The sequence below is a fragment of the Aythya fuligula genome, chromosome 3 (assembly GCF_009819795.1).
Source record: "Aythya fuligula isolate bAytFul2 chromosome 3, bAytFul2.pri, whole genome shotgun sequence".
Taxonomy (NCBI): Eukaryota; Metazoa; Chordata; class Aves; order Anseriformes; family Anatidae; genus Aythya; species Aythya fuligula.
This window is the reverse complement of record NC_045561.1, coordinates 24,188,858-24,212,478: the sequence shown is the minus strand read 5'-3', so window position 1 is coordinate 24,212,478 and position 23,621 is coordinate 24,188,858. Positions and strand designations below refer to the sequence as shown.

Below are 23,621 nucleotides of genomic sequence, written 5' to 3'. Positions count from 1 at the left end.
CCACAAAGAGACAGAAACCACGACATTACCTATTAATCACCTAAGAAAGCAAATCTCCCCCAAGAAACAGCTAAAATGATAACTTGCATGATAATCTGGCAATAAAGCAGCACAGCTGTATTGTGACAAGGCAGCAGCTAGGAGCCACCTACAGAGCTCTGATGGCGTGATGCACCCCTACCCTGTTGCCCACTAGGGTACGCAGTGTTTTCAAAAGCACTGCCACAATTTTTGTCAGAAAGAGGTAGTTCCTCAACTTTGAGAAATGGAAGATAACAACAGCATCACCCTGAGCTCTGTGGCTTGGACTGCAGCTGAGCTAAGCCCAAATCGATTCTCCGTGCCTGAGTTTGACTCTGCATGCACAGCAGGTGCCCACCAGCACTGCCCCTACCACAGCCAGCACATTGTTCCAGCAGGAGGAGTCACTGCTACTGCTACTTGTTGACAGTACAATCTGGCCTCCTTTTAGCCAGAAGCCCTGGAAAAAAGTGCAAATTTTTCAATGCAGAGAGGCAGTGAAAACAGCCTATGAATAAGTACAGATGCCCACCAATAACATCACCAACAACAATATAAACACCTGCAGCAGAGACACAGATGACCATGAGTGTGATAAACCTCTTGCAAAATATTCACAACTTCTTTTAATTAATTGCTATGATCCCAAGAACAAAGGTAAGCCCTGACAGCCTGCTGTAGAGATCAAATTGATTTAATTTGGAGTTACTCCTGATTTGTGTCTAACTTGGGTAAGAACTGGATCTTTTAACAGTTCTTGTTCTTTGGTTATTTTTTTCCCCTAACAAGCTAAAGGGACCTTGCATTGTAAAGTGATTTTATTTTGAGGAACACAAAGTAAATAGGTATTATTTTAAGGCTAATGTACTGAATTAGAGAAATAGAGTTTATAAACTGCAGTTTTTTGAAAGAAAACATGCTTCATTGGGTGACATTTGCTAAAAACACTTGCCTTCACCATGTCTTGATGCTTTTGTAGCTTATTTATGACTCTGTTAATGCAGTCTGCTCTGGTGGTGATGCTCCCACCTAAGCAGTAATATAAATCAGTATGATGCCAAAAGTCAACCACACTGCAACATTTTAATGCAGATGGATAACAGAGACTCATGAATACAAAAAGCTAGAAATCAATAGTAAAAAAATATATCCAGTCATGCCAAAGCAGGCTCTAACCTTCTTCCCTTGCAGAGCTGCATCGTGCCCAGGTGGCACCAGCACCTACATGGCCAGGTTCTCTGCCTGCAGCAGGAGAGCTGGGTGGTGCTGATGGTTCGCTGAATGACACTTTGGCATGAGTCAGAAGTGAACTAGCAGACTGGGAATTACTGGGGTTGTTGGCTAGGACCTTGTCTCCTCCGTGCTAACAGAAATACACATGAAACACACTGAGAAACTGGCCCACACTGTCTGACCACCACAGAGCTAAGTCTCAGTTCTGAGTGCATATATACATAAAGCAAAAGTAGCTCAGTTAGTAAATTGGTAAATCAGCATACATGAGACCTATTACATCGGTCCTTTTGGTCCTTTTCCATTGTTACTTCCAGTATTTTGGTTCAGCTCCAAAGTAATAACTATACCTCAGTTTTACCCTCAACTTTTTTTTTTTTTTTTTCCTTCTTTGCCAAGAAAAATGTTCAAATTCCTGCAGATCAGTGGCAGCTAGTTTTGGGGCAGTATCGGGACAAAACTTGAATTCAGTGAAAAGGAACACATCAAAACATGTTCAGATGTGGTTGTGGATCACTGCAGGTATGTACAATGAATCTTTCAGTCACCCAACACCTCCCCTGTATTCAACACTGTTGAACAGATTTAGTGTTAGCTTCTTTTGCTTTCTTTAGCCCTAATGCTTTATGAAATAATAATTGAGACCTAAATAATAAATAAACATACAAATAATCACATACACCATTGTGGAAAGTCCTGCCCTTTCCTTCTCCAAAATCTTCAGATAAAGCTGTATCATCAAAATAAACACACATTCTGAGGTATTCTCTTGCCAAAATGGGAACAGAGCTCTATTATTCCCCAGCTGGCACACACAGAGTAAATCTTTACAAAAGGTACGTTTCCTCCTGCCTGGAGATACGCAAAGCCAAACAAGGTCTTACAGGGATTTTAATTTCATCTTCCATGTAGCCAGGGAGCTTTAAGCTCTAGTGCTTTTAATTTATGTTACCTCATAAATTAATAATGTAGATATGATGGAGGGCAGCTCATCAGATTAAATGTGTCATTTTATAAAGCAGTTTGGAAGCAAAAAGTATGAAGCCAAAATGAAGTACTCTTAAATGATCCATTAGGCACATAAATCATTACATGTGTTATTTCTGGACTGGACAATGGTTGAAATTAATGATAATTCAGTTACTGTAATTTTATTTTAAGCTAGCAAGTCTTTGCACAAGAAACAAGAGTGCAGCGAAGAGCCTGGAGTGCTCTTCTGTGGCCTGCTGGAGTTTTCTGGGTCACTTCCCTATGGACACAGACCTGTGCGGAGGGTGCACGGTCCCCTGGGAGCAAGCGTGGGACAAGTTCTCCCTGATCGATTTAGATTTGGGCACAACTCTTTCATGTGATGGAGCTGTATGGGGAGAACACATCAGTCTGTATGTGAATGCAGGTATTTTGGTTTGCCTTCATTCATTCTCAGAAGTAGGGAAGGGATTTTATTACTCTGTGAGGCTGGATACAATTTGGATGGTTTCAGCACTGCCTCAGTGAAATCACTAGTGATTCCCTCCATGTGCTGCAGACACAACTGGCAAGTCTAGCAGGGCTTACACAGGAGGTTACTTACCATGCAATGTGGGTCAGTCAGAATCCTTAATGCTTTACATTGCAGCCTAATACTCAAAATCTTACAAAGAGATGGAACAAACCTGTTCTTAATGTGCTACTATAAAGGTTTGGTGCCAGATTTACTACTGTGGTATATGCTAGAAAATGGGAAGAAACTGGTACAGCTTTAACCTGGTTTGTGTCCACAATAAATATGTTCTCCTGTGAGATTACAGAACATACACATTCATATCTATATGGCATAGTACATACACCTACAGGTATAATACAGTAGCAATTCAAAACCATAATAAACCATACAATCAGTATAAGAGGGAAGGCTCATCTATTCACTGCTCCTACATTTTATAATCCCTCTTTTTTGTATTTTTCCTAATGATCACCGTTCATTACATGTTCTTTAGCTGTACGGCGAGCTATACTGAGGCACGCCTGCCAGCTCAGACCTCTCAGAGCCACCCACACAGGCAGGGGCGGTGTGAAGGCACTGTCTGTGCTGCACTGAAGGCAGGCTCAGCTGCCCAGCCCTGACGAAGAGGTGGTGGCAGCACAGGTGTCCTCGGGAAGCTTTGCTGCCAAGACACTCAGGTGTCTATAGATTTTAGCAACCTGCCTAGGCAAGATCTGAGAATCCTCTTGTTTACTACCTTACTACTAAGGTGACTTAGATGTCATATTCGTACCTTCTTCCAGTACCTACTTTTCATTTATCTCACTGCAGATTCCTGCCAGAGAGCTTAGATAATAAATTAAATATATGAAGGTGAAGGATAAATGCAGCAGCAAGTGATTAAGCAAGGTGTTTTTTTTTTTTTTTGTTAGTTCCATATCAGAACTGTCCATTTTAATTATCTAGAAGCCCATCCATCCACTGCCTCCATAACATGTCTGATTGTGCCTAGAGTACAAGCTTTTCTGAGGATGGTAATGCCTCATACAGACCTGCCAAGTTTCTGCATAGCTGTGTGTCGTGGTTTAACCTGGCCGGCAGCTAAACACCACGCAGCCGTTCGCTCCCACTCCCCATCCCTCTCTGGGACAGGGGAGAGAAATGGAAAGTGAAGCCCGTGAGTTGAGATAAATACAGTTTAATAAGACAGGAAAATAATAATAACAATAATAATAATAATAATAATAATACAATGGTGATAATAGTACTACTACTAATAATATGTACAAACAAGTGATGCACAATGCAATTGCTCACCACCCGCTGACCGATGCCCAGCCTAACCCCGAGCAGTCCGGCCCCCTCCCCCCGGCTAGCCACCCCTATATATTGTTTAGCATGACGTCAGATGGTATGGAATAGCCCTTTGGCTAGTTTGGGTCACCTGTCCTGGGTCTGTCCCCTCCCAGCTCTTACTGCACCCCCAGCCTGCCTGTTGGCAGGACAGAGCAAAAGGCTGAGATGTCCCTGGCTTGGTATAAGCACTGCTCTGCAACAATTAAAACATCGGGGTGTTATCAGCACTCTTCTCATCCTAAGCCAAAACACAGCATTCCACCAGCTACTAGGAAGAAAATTCTGTTCTAACTGAAACCAGGACACTGCGTACACATATATATATGTATATATATACAGACATGCACACACACATACAAATTTGCACAATAGGGGGAATAATTAGGAGAGGATTCTGGAGCCCAGAACCTGACTTACATACATGTGAAATCTCAGCTGTACTGCAATACTCAGATGATCAGGAATTCTTTTTTTTTTTTTTTTTTTCTCTCATTGACAGCTAGTGCAGCAGCACCAAAAGGTCTCAGTTTGGATAATGGACATGCTGGGGCAGACACCACATAAGCACATGATTCTATGATTTTAAGGCACAGCCCTCCCTCTGAAGCACTGTCTCATGCAGAGAGTACAAAGGAATCTGAGGTCTGCAGTGACTTGCTCAAAGCCACCAAAAAAAAAAAAAAAAAACCTGCAGCAAAGAGAGGAAACAAAGCCAAATCTCCAAATATCTGTTGACCCTGACACCAATAAAAACTCTGCAAATTAACCCCAGTCAATATGCTAGTCAGACTCACAAATGCACATTCTTCACTAAGCCTGCTGTAGGCTTATTTGTAATGATGTCCCCCTGCATCCCAAATAGGCTACAGGGCTTGCACCTGCTCTTCAACTCAGTCATCATTTAATTAAATGGAAGACAGAAAACCATCACCCATATCAATTAACTGTGGCAATGAGGAGCATAAGACTCTGGTTTTAACCCCAGGGATCTGGTGAACCACAGCCGTTCACCCCAGAATTCATCAGTATTTAAAACATTGTCTGATGGCAACTGGAAAGAAAAATACTGACAGAACAAAGAAACTAGAATATAGCTGTTTGGGGCTAGCATTTGTTCCTGTTTTTAGATTAAGCTCTTTCTTTCTCTAACCTCCATACTTTTCTCAACCCTGAAGCCCCCATATCTGTTATGGACTAAACAACAAACTGAAGGCTGAAGTGCAGGAAACACAGCATCTTATGCAAATGTCTTTAATTCTGGACTGCTTTAGGACCTGCAGTGAACAGTGAAATTCCTTTATCTGTAGCTGCCTCAGTGATTTAGGAGAGAAAGAAAATACAATAATGGCTAATAAGCACAATTTAAACATTAATAACCTTAACCCTGGTAATAAGAGGTATAGCATAATCAGTGTAACTGAGTAACCTGATTTCTTATGTTTCCCATTGTGAGTTTCCTCCTCGCTGCTGCACAGCTGGAAGCTGAGAAATGTGCATTTCTTACTGTTTATTTTCTGAGCTACTTCATTAAAAGGCTGTGAGTCCCACTGTGTAACAGAAGGGGAAAAGGTTGTTCACATCCTTCCATGTATCAGGGAGGCTCTGACACAGGACGTCCTGATGGCTGATTCATCCCATCTGTCCCAGGCGCCTCCCTGAAGCCAAAAGGAGATGAGATGAAGGAGTGCTCACCAAGAGGCAGTCCTTCGAGCAGCTAGAGCATCCTCACCTCTCAGGGAGGATGGGCACTCAGGGCTTTCCATGAGTGCTTTAGGCTCAGTGGGTTTGGCTTGCTGTGAAGAAAAGGTGTGCTGAAGACAAAACACTGTCCTCGGTTATGACTGCACTTCCTCCCGGAAATAAACAAAACAGCTCGAGTTTAACTGGGATCAGAGTCTGGCCTTAGGTGTCAGGGGCATAATGCCAGGAAAATACTGTAATACCTTTTACTTGGCTATTCGAGGCACTGCACAAGTCCTGATTGTGGAAAGAAGAGCTTTCTCTGCTTATTCAGACATTGCCATAAAAGTCAGCTGTAAGGTAGAGGAAGAAGATACTAATAAAGAAAATGATGGCCACAGGAGTCTGTACAGAAAACTCTTGAGAAGTAATTACAGAAACGGTGGACTTTCATTAACTGACTTGTATGTATTTCTAATAAACCCAGACTTAGTCCTTTTGGAATCAAACTGTATTAAGAGTAATAGCAACAGCTAGCATACAACAGAATGAATTCAGAGCACCTTTTAACAAACCTGAAGAGGAAAGCAACTGCGGGTTTGATGTAATGCACAAAATGTTGGCTTAGAGGCAGAGCAACATGCAAGAGCCACAGGAGAAAAAAATAAAAGCTCCCATACCTGTATCTCTGCTTTGGAGACTGCTTTTCAGCTGACTTAAAAACATGTCCAAGATAATACAAAGGAAAGAATAAAAAGTTCCAGTTTGTTGCAAACCATGTTAGAGTGAAGGGTGCATCGAATTTCTTAAAGGTTAGTTTGGCTAGCTGGGTTGAACCCGACCAGGAGGAGCAGACACCCAAGACCACGGCCACACCCCAGAAAATTTTCTTGAGTTGTGTCACGGAGCATTTCCAGCAACAGCGGCTCACCCTTCCACCGCCTTCTGCCCCGGCTTGCATCTGTGCTTCTGCTGGGGCTGGAGACTCCCGGGAGCGCTCATCCCCTGGGGAGAAGAAAACACAAGGCTTACTGAGGAAATCCGGGCAGAATTTTAGTTTTCCCATCCTGGGGCCTTCTGAAGTCAGGTGGGGCTTTACCAGCCAAAATAAACAAATAAACACAGATCTTGCCACAAAATGTCATTCATTTTTAGATCACTGCAAGGCCTCTGGTTCAACTAAGGCATGGTTAGAATGTAAATAATAATTATCACCTCTAGATTTAAAAGCCACTGAGTAAATGGAAATTAAAATTACATGTTCTGATGTATGTAGAAAGATTTAACACGCTGCTTAAAACTGATGCTTTAAGAACATGTAGATAAATGAAAAACAACGCACTGAATTTGATAGAGCAGCAAAGGGGATTGCAGCAATAGCTGGAATCGTTATTGTCTTGGAAAACGTGGAATTGGGCAGCTTATGCAATATGACGTTTCTTTAAGAGGAGGGAGGGGACAACGTAGTAACCCTGCAGTGAGCATCCTCACTGCAACATTCGTAGCATGACTAATGCTCAACTTGGATCACCCAGCACTTCTGTGGCCCCTAGTTCTCCTGAGGCAGCTGCCAACAACTAGACCAACCCACAGGCTGCCCTGAACAGCATCTCAGACTAAACAGCCCTCACTTTTTTCAGCTTGAGTCCTGCACCAGATGTGACACAGCACGTTGACTTCTCCCTGGTTTAACCAAGCCCAGGATGCTGCTGGAAAGGCGGGTTTCACACATGCCTTATAGCTGGACTCAGCATCCAGCACCCCAGAGAAGAGGCAGCTCCTCAGCCGCACACCTCAGCACCCAATGGCCCAGTTACGGACAGTGTACAAACCAGGAGATGATTTTGAAAGACAGCAACTATTTCTATTTCTGATTTTTACTTATATCCTTAAACATGAATTGTTAGAGTCCTGACAACTTACCACTATCAGCAGATGCTGTGTCCAGGCTGTAAACAAATGAGCAATGCAGCGCTAGGTGGTTCGATTCCTACTGAGATCAAAAGGTGCTGGCAGACCTCAGCAGCAGGCCACTGTCTTTAGGGCTTTCACCTGCTGTAAACTAACTCCATTCAACATCTCCTGAAGCCATCAAGTCACCTGCATGCAACAGTCAGCAGGGATTTCTCTTAAAGGCTGATTTGTTTAGTTGGCTCATTCACTGTAAGCGTGAAGTAATAGTGATTTATGCTGGAAGCCAGAAGCCTACAACTTCAAAAGCATCTGAAGGCCACTGCATGCATTGAAAGGTGGAAAGAGAAATGTAAATACAGCCAGGATAATGAGGGACTATACTGCCAAATACTTATCCATGCTCAAAGCAGACTAAGGGATCCACATATGGAAGTCCTTCCTTATATTGGTGGGAATCAGTGGCTGGAATGGACAATCTCTTAAGACATCTTATTTCAGATTAACCTAAATTTATATTTACATAAGCTAATACATTATTAAATGAAAGGTTTATTCCAAAGGAGAGAAGTATTTATTCTTCTACATAAAATAAATGTTTGATTTGAGCTAAAAGTACCATTAGTTTGCCTAGCAAAGCTGTATTTTGTAACCGTCTGATATCTTGAGATCTATGAAGAGCATTCAGCAGCAAAGGAATAAACATCTCGATTTCTGTTGGTGTTGCTGAGTGGCTTTAAAGAGATGGCGACATTGCTGAACTCTTCATTTATTTCAGTTTTCAGTAGAAGACTGTGTGGGCAGCTTCCTACATAATGGGAGATGCATCAGCAGGCCAATGAATTATCCAAAGTTAATGTAGCATTGTGTTAAACATACAATGGGAAACTCAAAAGCTACCTTCTAAACACCGGAAGAAGCTAGAATTGAAATAAGGCTGAGGCTCTAGCTCATGCTAATCATTTTAATACATTTTCTTTACACCACTGCTTGTAAGTAATGTTCCTTCTTCCCCTATTGCCTGGCATAGACTGGTTGGAGTTCAGTTTGCTGTACAATGATACATTGGTTTCCTTTAACTTCACCAAATAATGTGCAGCTACCAGCACCTTCTTTACTGTCTACCAAACACGTCCTGCAATTATGGCTGTAATTTTAATTTCCCCCCAAGCCTTTCTAATGGGCGCTGCCACTGGAAGACCAAACACTTCCCACACCTTCAGGAACTCCCCTTGGCATGCTTCCCATGGGCCAAGGAGCATGAAACCAGCTTTAACCCCTTTCTGCTGAAGATATTTAACAGCAGGGAACATGCCTGAAGCCACTGGGATATATGATATCCTAAGACAGGTAGGTGCTCTGAATGACAACACTGAACTTGTGTTATTTTTCCTAAAATAAGAACTGGTCACTGAGACAGCAGGATAATGTGTCTGGTCTCTGGAGTCCAGTGGTTCTGGCACCCACTGAAAAGGGGAAAATCACAACCACATGCCCTGACCCACCAGGCACTCAGTATGAAGTAATGCAGTGTTTGATGGACACCCTGCTACAGACAGCGTGGTGAGGATCTTCCAGGCTGAAGATGCCTGTCCTGCTCCCTGTTACACCATGCACGTACTCGTAAGCTAGCAGTTCATCTGGACAGCTTGTATGCAACACCGCTATTTTTTAGGTCTATTCTATGGCAATTGGTCCCTATGAAATAAAGCTAAACTTTACTGATGTTCTTTCTACTCCATAGGCAAAATGACGCATCCATGTACATTTAACTTTGTGTTCAATGCACCAAGACAATCACTTTCAGCACAAGACAATACCGAGTCTACCACTTCTACAGTGATATTGCTGCTCAAGGCTTAAATTTCTAGGGATGCTCATTTTTTGGATGCATTTACATGCTGCATGGAGTAAAAACTTATCCCAGGCATGACACATTTCATGGTGATGGACCACAAATTTTGGGGTAAAAATCACTGTTGGCTTATTAAGAGTTACAAGCAGAGACTTCTTTTAACTATCTGGCTGTGAAACTGCATCACGTGCTCATTATTTCCTGTGCTCCCAGATTTTCTGTGCTTCTGTCACAAAAAGCCAGACTGTCTTTGGAAAAGGTGGAGGCTATAGATAATTGTAGTGGGTTTACGTGGCAAGGTTTTGGTAGCAGGGAGCCATAGGGGTGGTTTCTGTGAGAAAGATCTAGAAGCTGCCCCATGTTTGGGAAGGGCCCCATTGTTTTCCAGATCCGAGCCAATAAGCGATGTTGTTTTGCGCCTCTGTGAGAGCATATTTAAGACAGGGAAAAAACGCTGCGCCACACAGCAGCCGGGAGAGTCAAGGGAGTGGGAGAACAGCCTTGCACCAAGGTCAGTGTAGAAGGAGGGGGAGAGGTGCTCCAGGCGCCGGAGCAGAAGTCCCCTGCGGCCTGTGGTGAGGACCATGGTGAAGCAGGATGTCCCCCTGCAGCCCATGGAGTACCACGGTGGAGCAGGGTTCCACGCTGCAGCCCGTGGAGGAGACCACGGTGGAACAGGTGGCCCTGCACCGACGGAGGCTGCCGCCTGTGGAAGACCCCTGCCGGAGCAGATTCCAGGCCAGACCTGTAGCCCGTGGAGAGGAGACCACTCAGGAACAGGTGACCTGGCAGGAGCTGCTGCCCGTGGGGGAGCCAGGTTGGAGCAGTTTTCTCCTGAGGGATGGACCCCGTGGTACGGACCCATATCTGGAGCAGTTCTGGAAGAGCTGCTGCCTGTGGGAAGCCCACGCCGGATCAGTTCATCAAGGACTGCATCCCGTGGGTGGGACCCCACAGCACAGGGGACGAGAGTGACCGAGAAGGAGCGGCAGAGAAGAAGTGCTGTAGACTGACCATAACCCCCATTCCCCGTTCCCCTGCGCCGCTCGGGGGGAGGAGGTGGAAAAGGGTGGATGGGGGGGGAAGGTGCTTTTGTTTTTTTTTTCCTTTGTTTTCTCACTTCTCTCGCTTGTTAGTTGTAGGCAATAAATCTTACTATCTCCTTATGCCGAGTCTGTTTTGCCCGTTACAATAATTATTGCGTGATTTTCTCGTCCTTATCTCAATCCTTGAGCCCTTTTCACATATTTTCTCCCCATTCCTCTTTGAGGAGGGGGAGTGAGAGAGCGGCTGTGGTGGAGCTCGGCTGCCCACTCGAGCGGAACCACGACAATAATATATACACACATCATCCCCTCTGTTCATTTTCTGTGTTGGGGACCTGCCTTCCAGCTCCATACACAACCCCCAGAGCTGTAGTTCTCCTTGTCCACTCCCTGTGTCCCCATGGGGACAGTTTTCCTTGCACAAGTCACAGGTGCAAGGTGGGGTGATGGCAAACCCACACGTGGGTGAGAAGCTTCTCATCCTCTTTCTAAAGCTGCACAAGGGCCAGCTGGCATCAGACTCCATAGCAATTTAAAGATGACAAAATGGCTTTTCAGAACAGATGAGGCAGGACTTTAAAGAATTTTATTTCTGGGTATTTTCCTCCAGACTTCCTGGTTTGTTTGTTTTTTTTTTTTTCCTTTGCCCCTTGAAGCAGACTGCTCTGTATGCTACTATATGCCCCAAAAGAGTAAATCAAGATGCTGAGATAGTTGAAAAATGCCTATCTTGCTTTTACTAAATTTGGCTTTCCTTTCTCCTGTTTGATCATTCCTTTTCCTGTTTCATAAATCCCAGCTGAAACCATTCCTCCCTCCCTTTCAGCCCAACCTGTCTCCCTTGGCATTCAGAAACACCTGAAGGAAAACACCTCCAATGCCAGTGCCCTCTGGGATCCTCAATCCCAGAACAGACATTCTCTGTTCCCCCATTAGGACCCCTCTTGGCTAAAAAGGGGTTCAGAAACCTGCAGTAGGAACACCCACACCGGAGCTAGTCATCCCCAGTTCCTAATTGAGTCCAGGGAGAGAAATGGGCACCAGAAGGCACAACTTATCCCACATCAGGTATATGCTTTCAAAGAAGTGCCCTATCTCACTGACTAGAGATGCAGTGGGTTACAGAAAACCCACCCCACACTGGCATCCCCTTAAGCAGCCTGTCCAGACCATTTCAAGGGTTTTAAGCCTCGCTTATGGCTTAAGACTCCTGTGCACAGCTCACCAGTTTACGACTCACCATGAGGCAGAACCTCACGGTGTATCTTCAGAATGTGATACTGATAGAAACCAAGGGTGGCATTCAGCTTATCAGTTTGAGACATCTGCTGTGCAGACTTGTATATCTGAGACAGTCATTTACACTTTCTGCATAGTTAGTAGACAGAAAAAAGACATTTCCATAGCACGATTTATCTCATCCTAAAGTAGACGATTAAAACAAGCCAGATGAATCACCCTCTCCAAGTGCTTGTTTCTCTCCACCAGCCCTAAACAGTCTGGGGAGAGAAGCCCGCAAGTGGGTGTCTCTGGTGTAGGTGCCCGAAGCAGGGTGAGATGTGTCCCTCCTCTCCGCCACCGCTGTCAGGAACCAAGGGTAAAGCCATGGCAGGCAGCGCTGGCAGGCTCTGAGCTGGGCCCACGACACAAGCATGTATAGCTGTCAGCAGCAAGCTGCTCTCGCTGTTCCCAGCTCGACAGCAAATGACAGAAAGAAGTACTACAAAAGCGCAGGGTGCCCTTGCCAGCCCTTCAGAGAGAGCAAGTGACCCTCGCAGACTAAGGTCCTGTCTGTTAGGGACTGAAACATGTGCCTAATGATAATGTACAACTCCCTCAGCTTCCCCAGACTATGAACATGCTTGCATGTGAGCATAATGTAAGCATATTCTTCAACAGCTCTTTAAGGCACGCTTCTGAAAAATCATTGACAGAAAGAAGAATCCTCAGCGGTCTCTCTAATAATTACAAATGAGCCATCCTCAAGGCATCTGTATTTTTCTAGCCTCTTAAATGTTTTGTAGATGTTTGGGTGTTGCACAGAAAGTTTGTAAAGCTTGCAAAAATATTATTTGCTTCTAATAGATGTGGGAGATGTCTCCTGTAAGCCAGCACCTGATCCTCAGAGTGGTTAGGAGCTCTAGAAACCCGTGCCATGCAGGGGGCTCAGAGCTGGGCACTACACGAGGTATATTCACACAACTATTTGCCTCAGTAGCAGAGTCCCAAACTCCTCCAAGTGTTTTTATCCCATTTCCATCTACCACACTAGCTATGCATTATTTAGCTGTCCAGGATTTTTGAGCTAAGCTGTTAAAAACTGCTGAGGCATAATCCTGTGAAGAGAAGAGTAAGTGCCAAGTCCACAAAATGATTTACGTCTCTAATTGCCTCTGTAGCTGTCTAAATCTGAAATACTGGCATTTATTCAGATCTGTTGCCCAGGCATTTTCTTCACAGTTGGTCAGGTTAAAGAGGTCTGAGGGGGTCACCTGTCACAGCATCCAGTCACTGGTGCAGATTTCCCATGTCATTGTTAATGATGACCTCTCCTCTCACAGATTGTCCTGATAGCTGGTTTTAAGGAGCTGCTAATATTTCATTTTGGAAGCCTGTAATCTCCATATAACAACCTTCCCAAAGGCCTATGTTTCTGCTGCATGGAAATGCAATGAGAGACTAATTTCTGCACAATGGGACATTGCTTCCTTCTCCAAATGAGCTTTAGTTTTGCCAAGCTGCTTGTACCAGCTGTATCCTCCTGCCATACCCCTTAGAGCTCCTCAAATGCCAAAGAACCTGCTCCTGGGCTTGCCTAAGTGGACTCCTAAGCAGGTTGGTGCCTCTCTTACACCTAGACCCTGCCAGGATTCAAAGCACAGTTGTTTACATCTCTCTTAAAAAGTCACCTCCAGGGAATATTTCTAGTCTATATTTGAAGTAATCATTGGAACATGCCAAAAGCATCACTTTTTTTTTCTCCTCTGGGCAAATGACCTCCTCAGTTAATGCCTTCCCAGCAAATGGGAGCTTATTCCACTCTGAGCAGTCTGGCTTTGCTGCTGTGTGGCTGCCCTGGCCCTGGGCAGATGGGCACCCTGCTCCCTCTACCTGGGGAGCTGCCACCCCAAGGAGGTGCCCTATGTGCTCAGCCATGGAAGACAAGCTCACACTCCCCCTCTGCTTTTCAAAAGGCAGAGCTCAGCCACTTAGCTGACAACTTAGCTGTGAAACAGGGCAGTAAGTGCTAGAGTGAGCAAGCAATAGTGAGGGACGGGCATCCTAGTGTGGCATAAAGCCGTGCTCAGGCCTGCTCTCAGCACTGCCCACAGGACAGGCGAGGCCGCTCATCCTGCAGCCTCACCAGTGTCCTTTGACAGGGGTGGACGGCCACAATGATGAAGGCGATGCAGTTCCTCTTTCCAGGTGTTTAAGAGGCTTCTGACAAAATCCCACTCCAAAAGGTTGTACAGAAAATAAGCAGCCAGGGAAGGTGAAGGAATGACTAAAAGGTCCAGTGCAAGATAAGAAACCAGGAAGGAGTAAAGGACGCAATGGAGAGGAGTGACTGGAGCCCTGCAGAGGCCTGCTGTGGGACCTGCACTCTTCAATGTAATTATAAATATCACGGGGGCAAGTGGTGATCTGCCAGTTTCCTAATGAAATGAAGTGATCATCCAGGGCTGCAGGATGACAGGCAAAGCAGTATGGTCATAAAACAGCAGACTGGAGATGCATACAGATGTAGAGGTGCAGGTGGGAGTATGCAAACCACATGCTGCATACACAGTGATGGGCTCTGACCATCTAACATGAGGGATCCTGAGCTCTTCCCAGGCCATCCCACAGAAAGACAGCCTACTGTTCAGGAGCAGCCAAAAAAAAAGGAAAATTATTAACTGCCAGCAATTATTAGGAACAACACAGAAAACAGCAAAAAGTTGTTTTCTGCATCGAGGGAAATTTCAACTGACAGCATGCCCACAATGGAAGAGATGCATCTCAGGCCAGAAAAACACCTTCCCAATGAATTCCACCAAGCTGGAGATAGGACCAGAAGAACCTTTGGTCAGGTCCCGCAGGTGACTGTTCATGTGCTTCTTGAGGAAATTGCTCCTAGCTTCCTAAGAGGAAGCTGGCAGTGTCCATGGGTGGCTGGTGGATGGGACTGTAATGCTTAGTGTTTGTATGCTCAATACCCAAACTTCCCTGTTGTGGTAGGTCCTGAAGGTCTAACAGACTGGTTTTACATTTTTCAATGAATACCAATTAACACATCATGATGGAAACATGACAAAGCCCCATAAATCTTCATAAAATCAGTTCTTAAATGAGAATACTTGGTCAAAATGGCATCGCACGTGTGGATTTTTAGACAATATTTAGGAAACTGTAAAAGTACTCTCTAAATACTTTGCCTTACAGTAACAGATAAAAATTATGTTACTTAATTTGATCACGGAATAGCATGACTACATTAAGAATAAATAAATACAGGAGATAATTTTAGAAATTCACAGTAGAGATTATTTTAAAAAACAAACCCAGGGTATTAACCTATTAGGTCAGAAGGTCTGAATTTGTTTGAGGCTACAGCATAAATTCTACAAGGGATGTAGGTACCTGTAAATGGGAACTCTGTATAAGTACAGATTCAAAGCAAGACAAATGCAGATTGAGTTCAGACCTTTTTTTTTTTTTTTTTTTTTCTTCTACTGGAATTTATTATATAAATTAATTAATCATAAAAAATAAATGTTAAGATAGTCTATGAAGGACATTCAAATATATCTGATTATCTCACCTTAATTTCAGCAGGGTAGGAAATAGGTCTGTTGGCTTGTAGGCAGTCAAGATGAGTCTCCTGTGCCTTTATCTACGGAAATCTGTGTCCCATATCACTGATGCTATTGAATCATCTGTATAGCTTATGTTGCCAGGCAGGCATAAGTTTACTCTAACAGGTACTCCTAAATCCTTATCCTTAAGTACTACTCAAAACTATAGTGCTCCTCCCTAGCATATATATATATTCCTTTATTCCTGTCAAATCCAGCAAGATCTTCTGCAAAATCTATATTCTAATTCCTGTTAGTGACACAGAGAGAGCTGATAAATTCTCAACTCTGTACTGCAGCAATTTGGACTGTAATCCATTTAATTTATCTTCAGAGGCAACTGCTTAGAAATTCTATTAAAATTGCTGCATTGAAATGAGCCTCATTAAAACATGATATTCCACTTTGAATGTTGTGGGGTGAGGAGTTCCCCTAAATACTGTCCTTTTTATTATTAAGCAGAATGCATGATTGAAGTCCAGAGTGAAAACTGATAATACTGTGTGCTTATTACAGTACACTGTGGTACTGGAAAGTAACATCTGTAAATGGATGTAAAGAATAATCCTGATTATGAGATACGTATTCTTGATAGTATGAAAAATTAGATTTTTTTTTCATTATTCTGAATTTCCTTCCTGAATAAAAATTGCAGCTGGGAGTTTTGCCATTTATTTTGAGGAGACCAGCATCTCTATGGAAATACAACTTGCATTAGAATAAAAATAAGCCATGGCCAAAACTGGATTCTGGGCAAATGTGAGTTGGAGGCTTTGCAAATTTCATCTGGAACAAAGGTTTAAGCAATGGTTGTCTGTTCTGGTGAAAAAAAACCAAGCCTATTCTCTACAGAAAACTACTGTATTAGCCAGCAGTTTCAGTGCCACATCTTTCCTGAGCAATGGTTTAATTGCCAAAGGCTTGTACTCAGCTACTTATACTAATATGAATACCACATCCGTATCAGGACATATAAACAGGTATTATGTTGAGTGGTAAACCAGCTACACTGGCTGCATTTTTTTCAGAAATGAGACAATGTTGTTTTTCCCTTATAGAGCTTTCTGAAATGCTGAGCTGCTTGGTATTCAGGTATACACAGTTTTAGATAACAGATTTTGTCAGAGCCCATTGGTCTCTTGCACACTGAATTCTAAGTCCAGCTGATTGTTCTCTTAGGAGATAAAGGGATAACCTGCTATTGAACCTAAAACACGATGCTTTTTTAGGTCTTAAATTCAGAACATGATACTCAGGGCATTTGTTCTCTGTCAGCTAATGACCAGACAACAGAGTGGACTTGAAATGGATTTGAGTCTGCTCACAATGGTTGGAGCAGCAGACATATAACCAGAAAGTCCTCACATGAGTTGCTGCTCAAGGATGTACCAGAATAGACAAGAGGATGCCTCCTCACTTCTCACTGGCAAGTTCCCCCAAAGCTGGGTCTCCTTTGGTAACAAATCTAGGCTTGGCTAGACCCTTGTTGGCACCAAGAAAATTGGTACAACTCTGAGCAAGAAAATATTACACGTAAGGATTCCAGTTTCCATTTTCTCTCTGATAATTACCTTTTCCTCTTTTCAATAAGAAAGGTTTTTGGAACCTCTTATTGTTTCAATCACCTATAGAAGACATACTTGTACTTTTTTCAGCCATAAATACAATCTTTGCTGAAAACTGCACTAGGGAATGTGAGGTGATTGTGGAAAAGCTATATCCAGAGCATATTTCCTCACTTCTATATTCTCCATGACCGAATTACAAGGCTTATGGGACTCACGGGTCTTTCCTTCGAGGAGTTTGTTCTATGGCCAGAAATAGCGATGCTGAGCAAAACCCATTCCTGTTACATCAAGAAAAGTCAGTGTATAATTTTTGTATAACCAAAGGGTACTAGATCCCATGGAGAAATGTATGCCTTGTGTGAGACTCTCAAAATTTCAAGGCAAGGTTCCTCTGCATTATGACAAATTAGAGTGGATTTAAGTTCCTGGAATCAGGCAGACAATGTTGGAGGTGGTGCCTGGCTTCTCCAGTACACGGTGCCAACACATTTGGTGGGCATCTCTGCCTGAAAGCAGGTCATCTCTGCAATGCAAAGAACACCTTGTTTCCTGTTGCCTTTGATCTGATGCTGCAGTGACTGCCAGCAAAACTCAGTGATGATTACAAAGTTCATCTACTCTCTTACCAACCAAATTCCTGCTTCTGCAGGATGTTGTCCAGGTCTGCAGTGACATCTCACAGTTTATAATTAACAAAGAGTAACTGAGCATAAGGGGCTAAAACAGGTACAATGTAAAAAATACTACTCATGTGCCCTGTAACTAGGCAATGGCTAGGGAATACACATTACGCGACAGTAGACTTTCATGTGGAACTTCTGGTCATTTCCCTAGCTCTTATACTGAGCTGCTTCTATGCTACATACTCTTCCATCTGCAATTGTAGGCCATTTGAAGAGAGACATGAAATTTTCTTCTACAAATATTATCAAATGAAATTAGGAGACAACGCACGATGCATTCTGGTGACTTAATATTTCTTTTTACTAGCCTTTGTTCCACCTTCTCATGAGAGAAATCTATGATTAAATAGATGGATTAGTAATCTGCTTATTTTTTTGAAAGCAAATGCCTAAATTGATTCAAGATGACAAGAAAATGCACCTTGCTTCATTTAGGGATATGTGGGTGAAATGTAATGGTCTGTGATCTACAGAAAGTCTCAGAAGATTATCCAATGGTTGATGTTATTCTTAAGTTCTGTCACTGTAAATGAAAATATTGTTTGTCTGTATTGTCTACATATTGGCTCGTTTCAGCCACTAAAGTAAGGAAGCTTGGATAAATCTTTAATAACTTATCTTTCTGCTCCGTGATGCATTAAAGCTCCTGCTCTAGCATTAGTTCAGTAACATCAAAATGGTCTCATACATTCGTTTTATTTTTGTATCATTTGGGGAGGGGATATACAGTGCAGAAGCAATGAGTCACCTCTAAACCTATAGATTATGAGTATGCACAGGCGAGATGGTATAGAAAACAATGAGTGGGACACGATCAAAGATGAGCTGGCAGGAATCCCCAGTGAGTAAGCCTAGCACAGCTAAGAGCGGCTCATTTTGAGACTGTTTAAAGACTAGGAAAGCACTGCACCATTTGGGAAGGGTGCCAGGTGTTATGAAACAAGAAACTCCTCACTCCTTTGGAGCACGATCTTGGGTATCTGCTCAAATAGGCTGTTGTATTAGGTAAAAATGCTGCATGAAATAGGAAAATTGGGCAGAAGTTGCCATGGGTTAAAGCCAGAGTGTAATTATTGCCTGTGTGCATTTACCACTAAGTAAATGTGAAATAGGGTGCCCCCTTTCCAGCAGAGGAGTAAGCTACATTGACTTTACCCTGGGATAACAGTGCATGGCGGCAGGTATGATGGAGAAACAGACAAATGGCAAATTACACACCTCATTCATTCTCACACCTGTATGCAAAGCCCCTGCCTTTTGTTACCATTAACTTCACCCCTACAGCATTCATTTTGTCCCAGCTCCAGCCAGGAGTGAGTGAAAGCTGCTACCACAGCCCTGGAACAAACGAAGCATGGGTTTTATGGTTTCTGCCGTGATTGTGAATGTCCACATCAAATAATCAGCTATTTTTTGTCTTCTGTGCAAGAAGACAGGCTGAATGAAAGCAAACATTTTGCAAATTAATTACTCCACACAGAAGCCAGCATGCATTCCTCACAAAGGCCACTTCAGTGGGGAAGCACGGGCGAACCAGCAGCCTTGGCTGAACAACTGACTCACCAGCCTTTCCTGCTCTCCCATTTCTTCTGTTTTCTAGAACTGCATGAGCACTGTATAGTTTTGCAATGTACATATCTCACATAAAAAAGACCAGTGGGCACAATTCTTGCTCTACAAATGCCTACTCCTGGGTGCAACTTTCATGGGGTCTGTCCTAGTACTCAGCCAAAGTATGAACAAGCACGGTCTGATTAGCAAAACCTTCAGATGACAGCAGCAGAACATTGCTAACAGCGGCACAGTATTCATGCAGAGATGTATTTATGCAGCATTTGAGCTTATTTTCCCAAAAAAGGAAGTTTAATTAGGAACATGCAGGAAATCAGCGACCAGTTAAAAGAAGTCCTCTCGCACCCTGACCACATCCAGCCTTGGGGGTGCCCTCCAGTGGCCAGAACACAAATTCGGGGCTTAGGGGGTCTGTTTCTATCTGTTGTAGGTCTTTTCTCCCCTGTTCTGTGAAAAGATGTGCTGCTTGCTTTTAGATAAGCTGCTTCATTCTGCAGTTTCTCATCTGCCCCATCTGCAAAATGAGGATAATAAGAATCACATAGCTGAGGGAGGCATACTGCCGCTCATGGAAGTTTTTGCTGTGGTTGGGATCTTCAGCCTATGCTTGCTAAAGAAGCCAAAAAGATTTATTACTGAAGTAATTACAGTGTTGATACACTTGTGATGAATTCCCTGCAGGCACAAAATACATTAAAGGCCAAATTCACTTCCCATTTGTAATTGTAAAAATTCCCTGCAACTCCCATGATGCAAAGTTACTCCAAAAGAGCAGGTGGAGGAATCCAGTTCCACAGCTACTACACTGAGACATATATGTGCAATAATTGAAAACAAAGGGATATTATTCATGTCACAAGCAACTTTGAATACCACCAGCCACTTTTCATGACAGTGCAGAGGAAAAGGTGCCATATGGGGAGGCTGTGATACTACTTTGTTGGTGCCAGAAGCCTGAGAATAACAAGCTCTAAGTATGGACTAATTAAGCCAAGGATGGGTTTCCTCTGGCAAGGTGATTGTCCTGGAGCTTCTTGTGAAAGCTGATGTCACCTGCCTCTGGAAGATCCCAAGATGCAGAGCAGGGATGGATATTTACCTTCCCACGGAAGGGAAGACAGTCCTCCAAATGCTCTGAACTTTCACGTACAAAGAGGGTGAAATCAGGCAATTGGCTGGTCCAAGAGAAATGCAGTATGGATAGAAATTGGTGATAAAAACAATGACAGAAAGATAGACAGGCACAAAACAGGCACCGAGCCTACATTTCTCAAAATATGAAGCGTGCACAATGGCACCAGGCACACAAAACACATGGTATGGTTACTGCCTGCCTGAGTGATGCGTGTAGATAGAGTTGTCTTTAAAAGTGCTGGTACTGCAGGCTCAATGCATACTGATGATTCAATCTCTGAAATAATTTGAAATGGCAGTCACGCTTCTGAAGGCGCACAAAGTCCTTATCTTCCTTTTAAAGTAAAGAAGCCACTGCACCGACAAGAAAATATAAAGGGAATGCTGGAAGGCTGCTCGGCAATGCATATCAATGAAAGGCTCCTCTTGGCTAACTATCCTATACAGAAACATATTCCCAGGTGTTCCACCAAAGATCCTTGAAAGGCTTTGGTGATGGTTGGTAGGGAAGAAAATAAGCTTACCTACGAAGCAGAGCAAAGTTTTTGCTGTCTTGAGCTTGCAGTGCTGGTTGTGTCTTTGCAAGGGATGTTGGCTACAAGAAAACTTTGGGAAGACAAATCTTTGCCAGAGGTACAGCAGCCAGACAGAGGGAAGAAAGCAGTCCACTGTACGCCCACTGTCTCACTTCAGGCTATAACTACATCCTGGCTTTTCATACGACTCTAAACACCAGCTGGCAAAATTAGTCAATATTAGTCTGAAAGGAAATGTTGTCAATTGATTTGGAAAGAGAAGCTCTCAAACAAAGCCGGTCTGTTTCATTAAAAGGAAACAAGCAGCAAAGGAAACTCTTACCTGCTTTTAGACAACATCTGGTCTCTATCATACACCAGCAGGGCAATTTAGATGTTGCCGTTGATGATAACAGAAAGAAGAATCTGAACTAAGGAAGGAAAAGTCCAACTAGGTCAACAAAGTCCCTGGTGGGCGGTGGTACGGTATCAGGGAGCTGGTACACAGAGCGGACATGGATGTGCTTGAAAGGATTCAATTTTGCAGCACAGGGGAAGATTGCTCTGCCTCTATTTCTATATAAGGTAGGCAATAAACTGTATTTGAACTGGTAGAGACAGAATATGACCCACATTTCAAAGCTGGAACCTAGTGGGTTATTATTATTTATGATTCACAAAGCTTGTGCAGTGCACCAAAAGAAAGGAAGCCATGCTCACTGCCCAGAGGAGCCTCCAATACAGACCTTGAGAGAAACAGTCTGGTGGGCACAGGGCTAACTCCAAGGGCTTTTATTTATTATAATTATGGCATAATTAAAATCTGGCTGCTTCTTTCACTCAGCAAACTGAGATCCGTTCTCCTACCTCTACAGCAGTTTTTATGCTGGGAGAATGCAACAGCTGTATTCCCCATGAACAGGAATCACAGCCTTCGGGTACTCCTCATTTTTCACTTTACTTGGTGATTTTAGTTCCTGTCCCCCTCCTTGGGCATTTCTGCATTTTCCCTTTCTTCTGCACAGATATATTGCTACCATTTTTCTTTTCCTATCTTTTTCCCCCCTCAGTTTTTCAGTGTTATTATTTTTCTCCTTCTTCATGAACTTTCCATGGAGTCTCACATTCACATTTTACCACTTCCTGTCCTCTCATTCCCCTTTTGGCTTCGTTCTTCCCCTCCTTTGCCTCTTGCTTGTCGCCACCTGCCTCCCTCCGCTCCCGAGCCAACCCTTCTCTCTCACCAACCCCATTCTCTCCACCAACTACCACATCCCCCAGTGGGTCCCCCAAGCCAGTGCCTTCCTCTTTGCCCTTCCTTTAGGAGCTCAGATCCCTATGCACCCTTCAGATGAACTCCTCTTCTTCACCTGCACCCTCTGAGTTCCTCCGATCTCCGCTCTCCCCCATCCATCTCACCAGCTCTGCCTAGCTCTAGGACACAGCCTACAGCCTTCTTTCTCCCCATGACCGCAGCTCCTCCAGCCAGGCCTCCCACTTGCTCCCCCGGAGCCTCAGGGCTCTCTGGGGGGACCCCTGATCGCACCCAGCCCCTTTCCAAGTCTGAACGTCTCCAGAGCTCCCCGCGGTCCTGGAGGGGCTCCCGATGCCCATTGTGGCAGCAGAGCCCCCACACAGCCCCACAGCAGAGCCTGGCACGGGAGGCGAGGGCAGGTTCTCGGGGGCCCCCCCCGTCCCTCCCGCGGGGCTGGCCTCCCCCCGACGTCCCCCCCCCGTCCCACCGGGGTGCCACCGGGCAGCAGCTCGCCCACCGGCTGCGGGGCCGCTGCCGGCTCCCCGCTCCCCGACGGGACGGGAGGGGAGCCAAGCGCGGGGAGCACCCGGGGCACCCCCCTTCCAGCCGCCGCGTTACCTTCCACTTTGGTGAGGGTGAGCACGGGGCTGTTGCAGGCGCTGAGCGGGGCCACCCTGGCCGAGTGCTTCTTCATGGCGAGCCCGTCGCCGGCGGCAGCTCCCCGCCGCCCCGCGCCTACATCCTGGCGCCGCCGGAGCCCTCCTGGGCGGCGCTCCCAGCACGGCCCCGCGGCCGCCCGCCGGCTCCCGGCCCGCCGCCCTCTGCCGCAGCACCGGGCGGCGGGGCTGGGGCTGGGGCTGGGGCTGGGGCTGGGGCTGGGGCTCGCCCGTTGCCGCTCGGGGCTGCCGCAAGCCCCACGTCACCGGCGCGGCCCCCCCCGAGCCCCCCGGGGCCGCCCCCGGGTCGGGGCGGGAGCGCGGCGGAGCCCCCGGGCGCAGTGCGGAGCCTCCCCGGGCGGCTGCGGAACGGGCTCCCGGCCCCTGCGGACCCCACTCGGCCTCCCCCCGGCGCGGGGCGAGCCCTCCGAGCCCCTGCTCGCTACCTGCCCCCGGTGCGCCCCCCCTGCTCCCCGTCACGGCCGAGCCCCGCCGGCGCTCCGTGCCGGTTCGCAGCCGGGCGGCCGCTCATCGCTCCTGCGGCCTCGGGGAGCCCCGAGCCGGGCTCGGCGCCCGACAGCACGCACCGCCGGCTTATCAATAACGCTCCGATACTCGCAGAAACGTACCCTCTGCCTTCCTCTGGAGGCATTACACGAAATACCTCCGCGCTTACACGTTCAATAAAATGGGAGATTTCACAACGGGATGTTGCTCGGATGTAGCAACTTGCTGTGCTAGTGTCTTCTTTTTCAGAAACAATTTTAAGACCCCAATCGTGCCGTACCAAGTTATGGCAGCTTTTCCCTTCTTGATAAGCTTTTTCTGTTATT

At 45.1% G+C, this 23,621-nt stretch overlaps 1 protein-coding gene across 1 annotated transcript in view; it reads right to left on the bottom strand.

The window, feature by feature from the left end:
• Positions 1-22,826, bottom strand: part of SLC35F3 (solute carrier family 35 member F3) — a 53,751-nt gene extending 30,925 nt beyond the window's left edge. The window contains exons 1-2 of the mRNA XM_032185647.1: positions 22,751-22,826; positions 6,436-6,760 (exon numbers count right to left, since the gene is read on the bottom strand). Coding sequence (XP_032041538.1) covers positions 6,436-6,760; positions 22,751-22,826 — 401 coding nt within the window. The remainder of the gene's footprint in view (positions 1-6,435; positions 6,761-22,750) is intronic.
• Between the last annotated feature and the right edge of the window lie 795 nt (positions 22,827-23,621).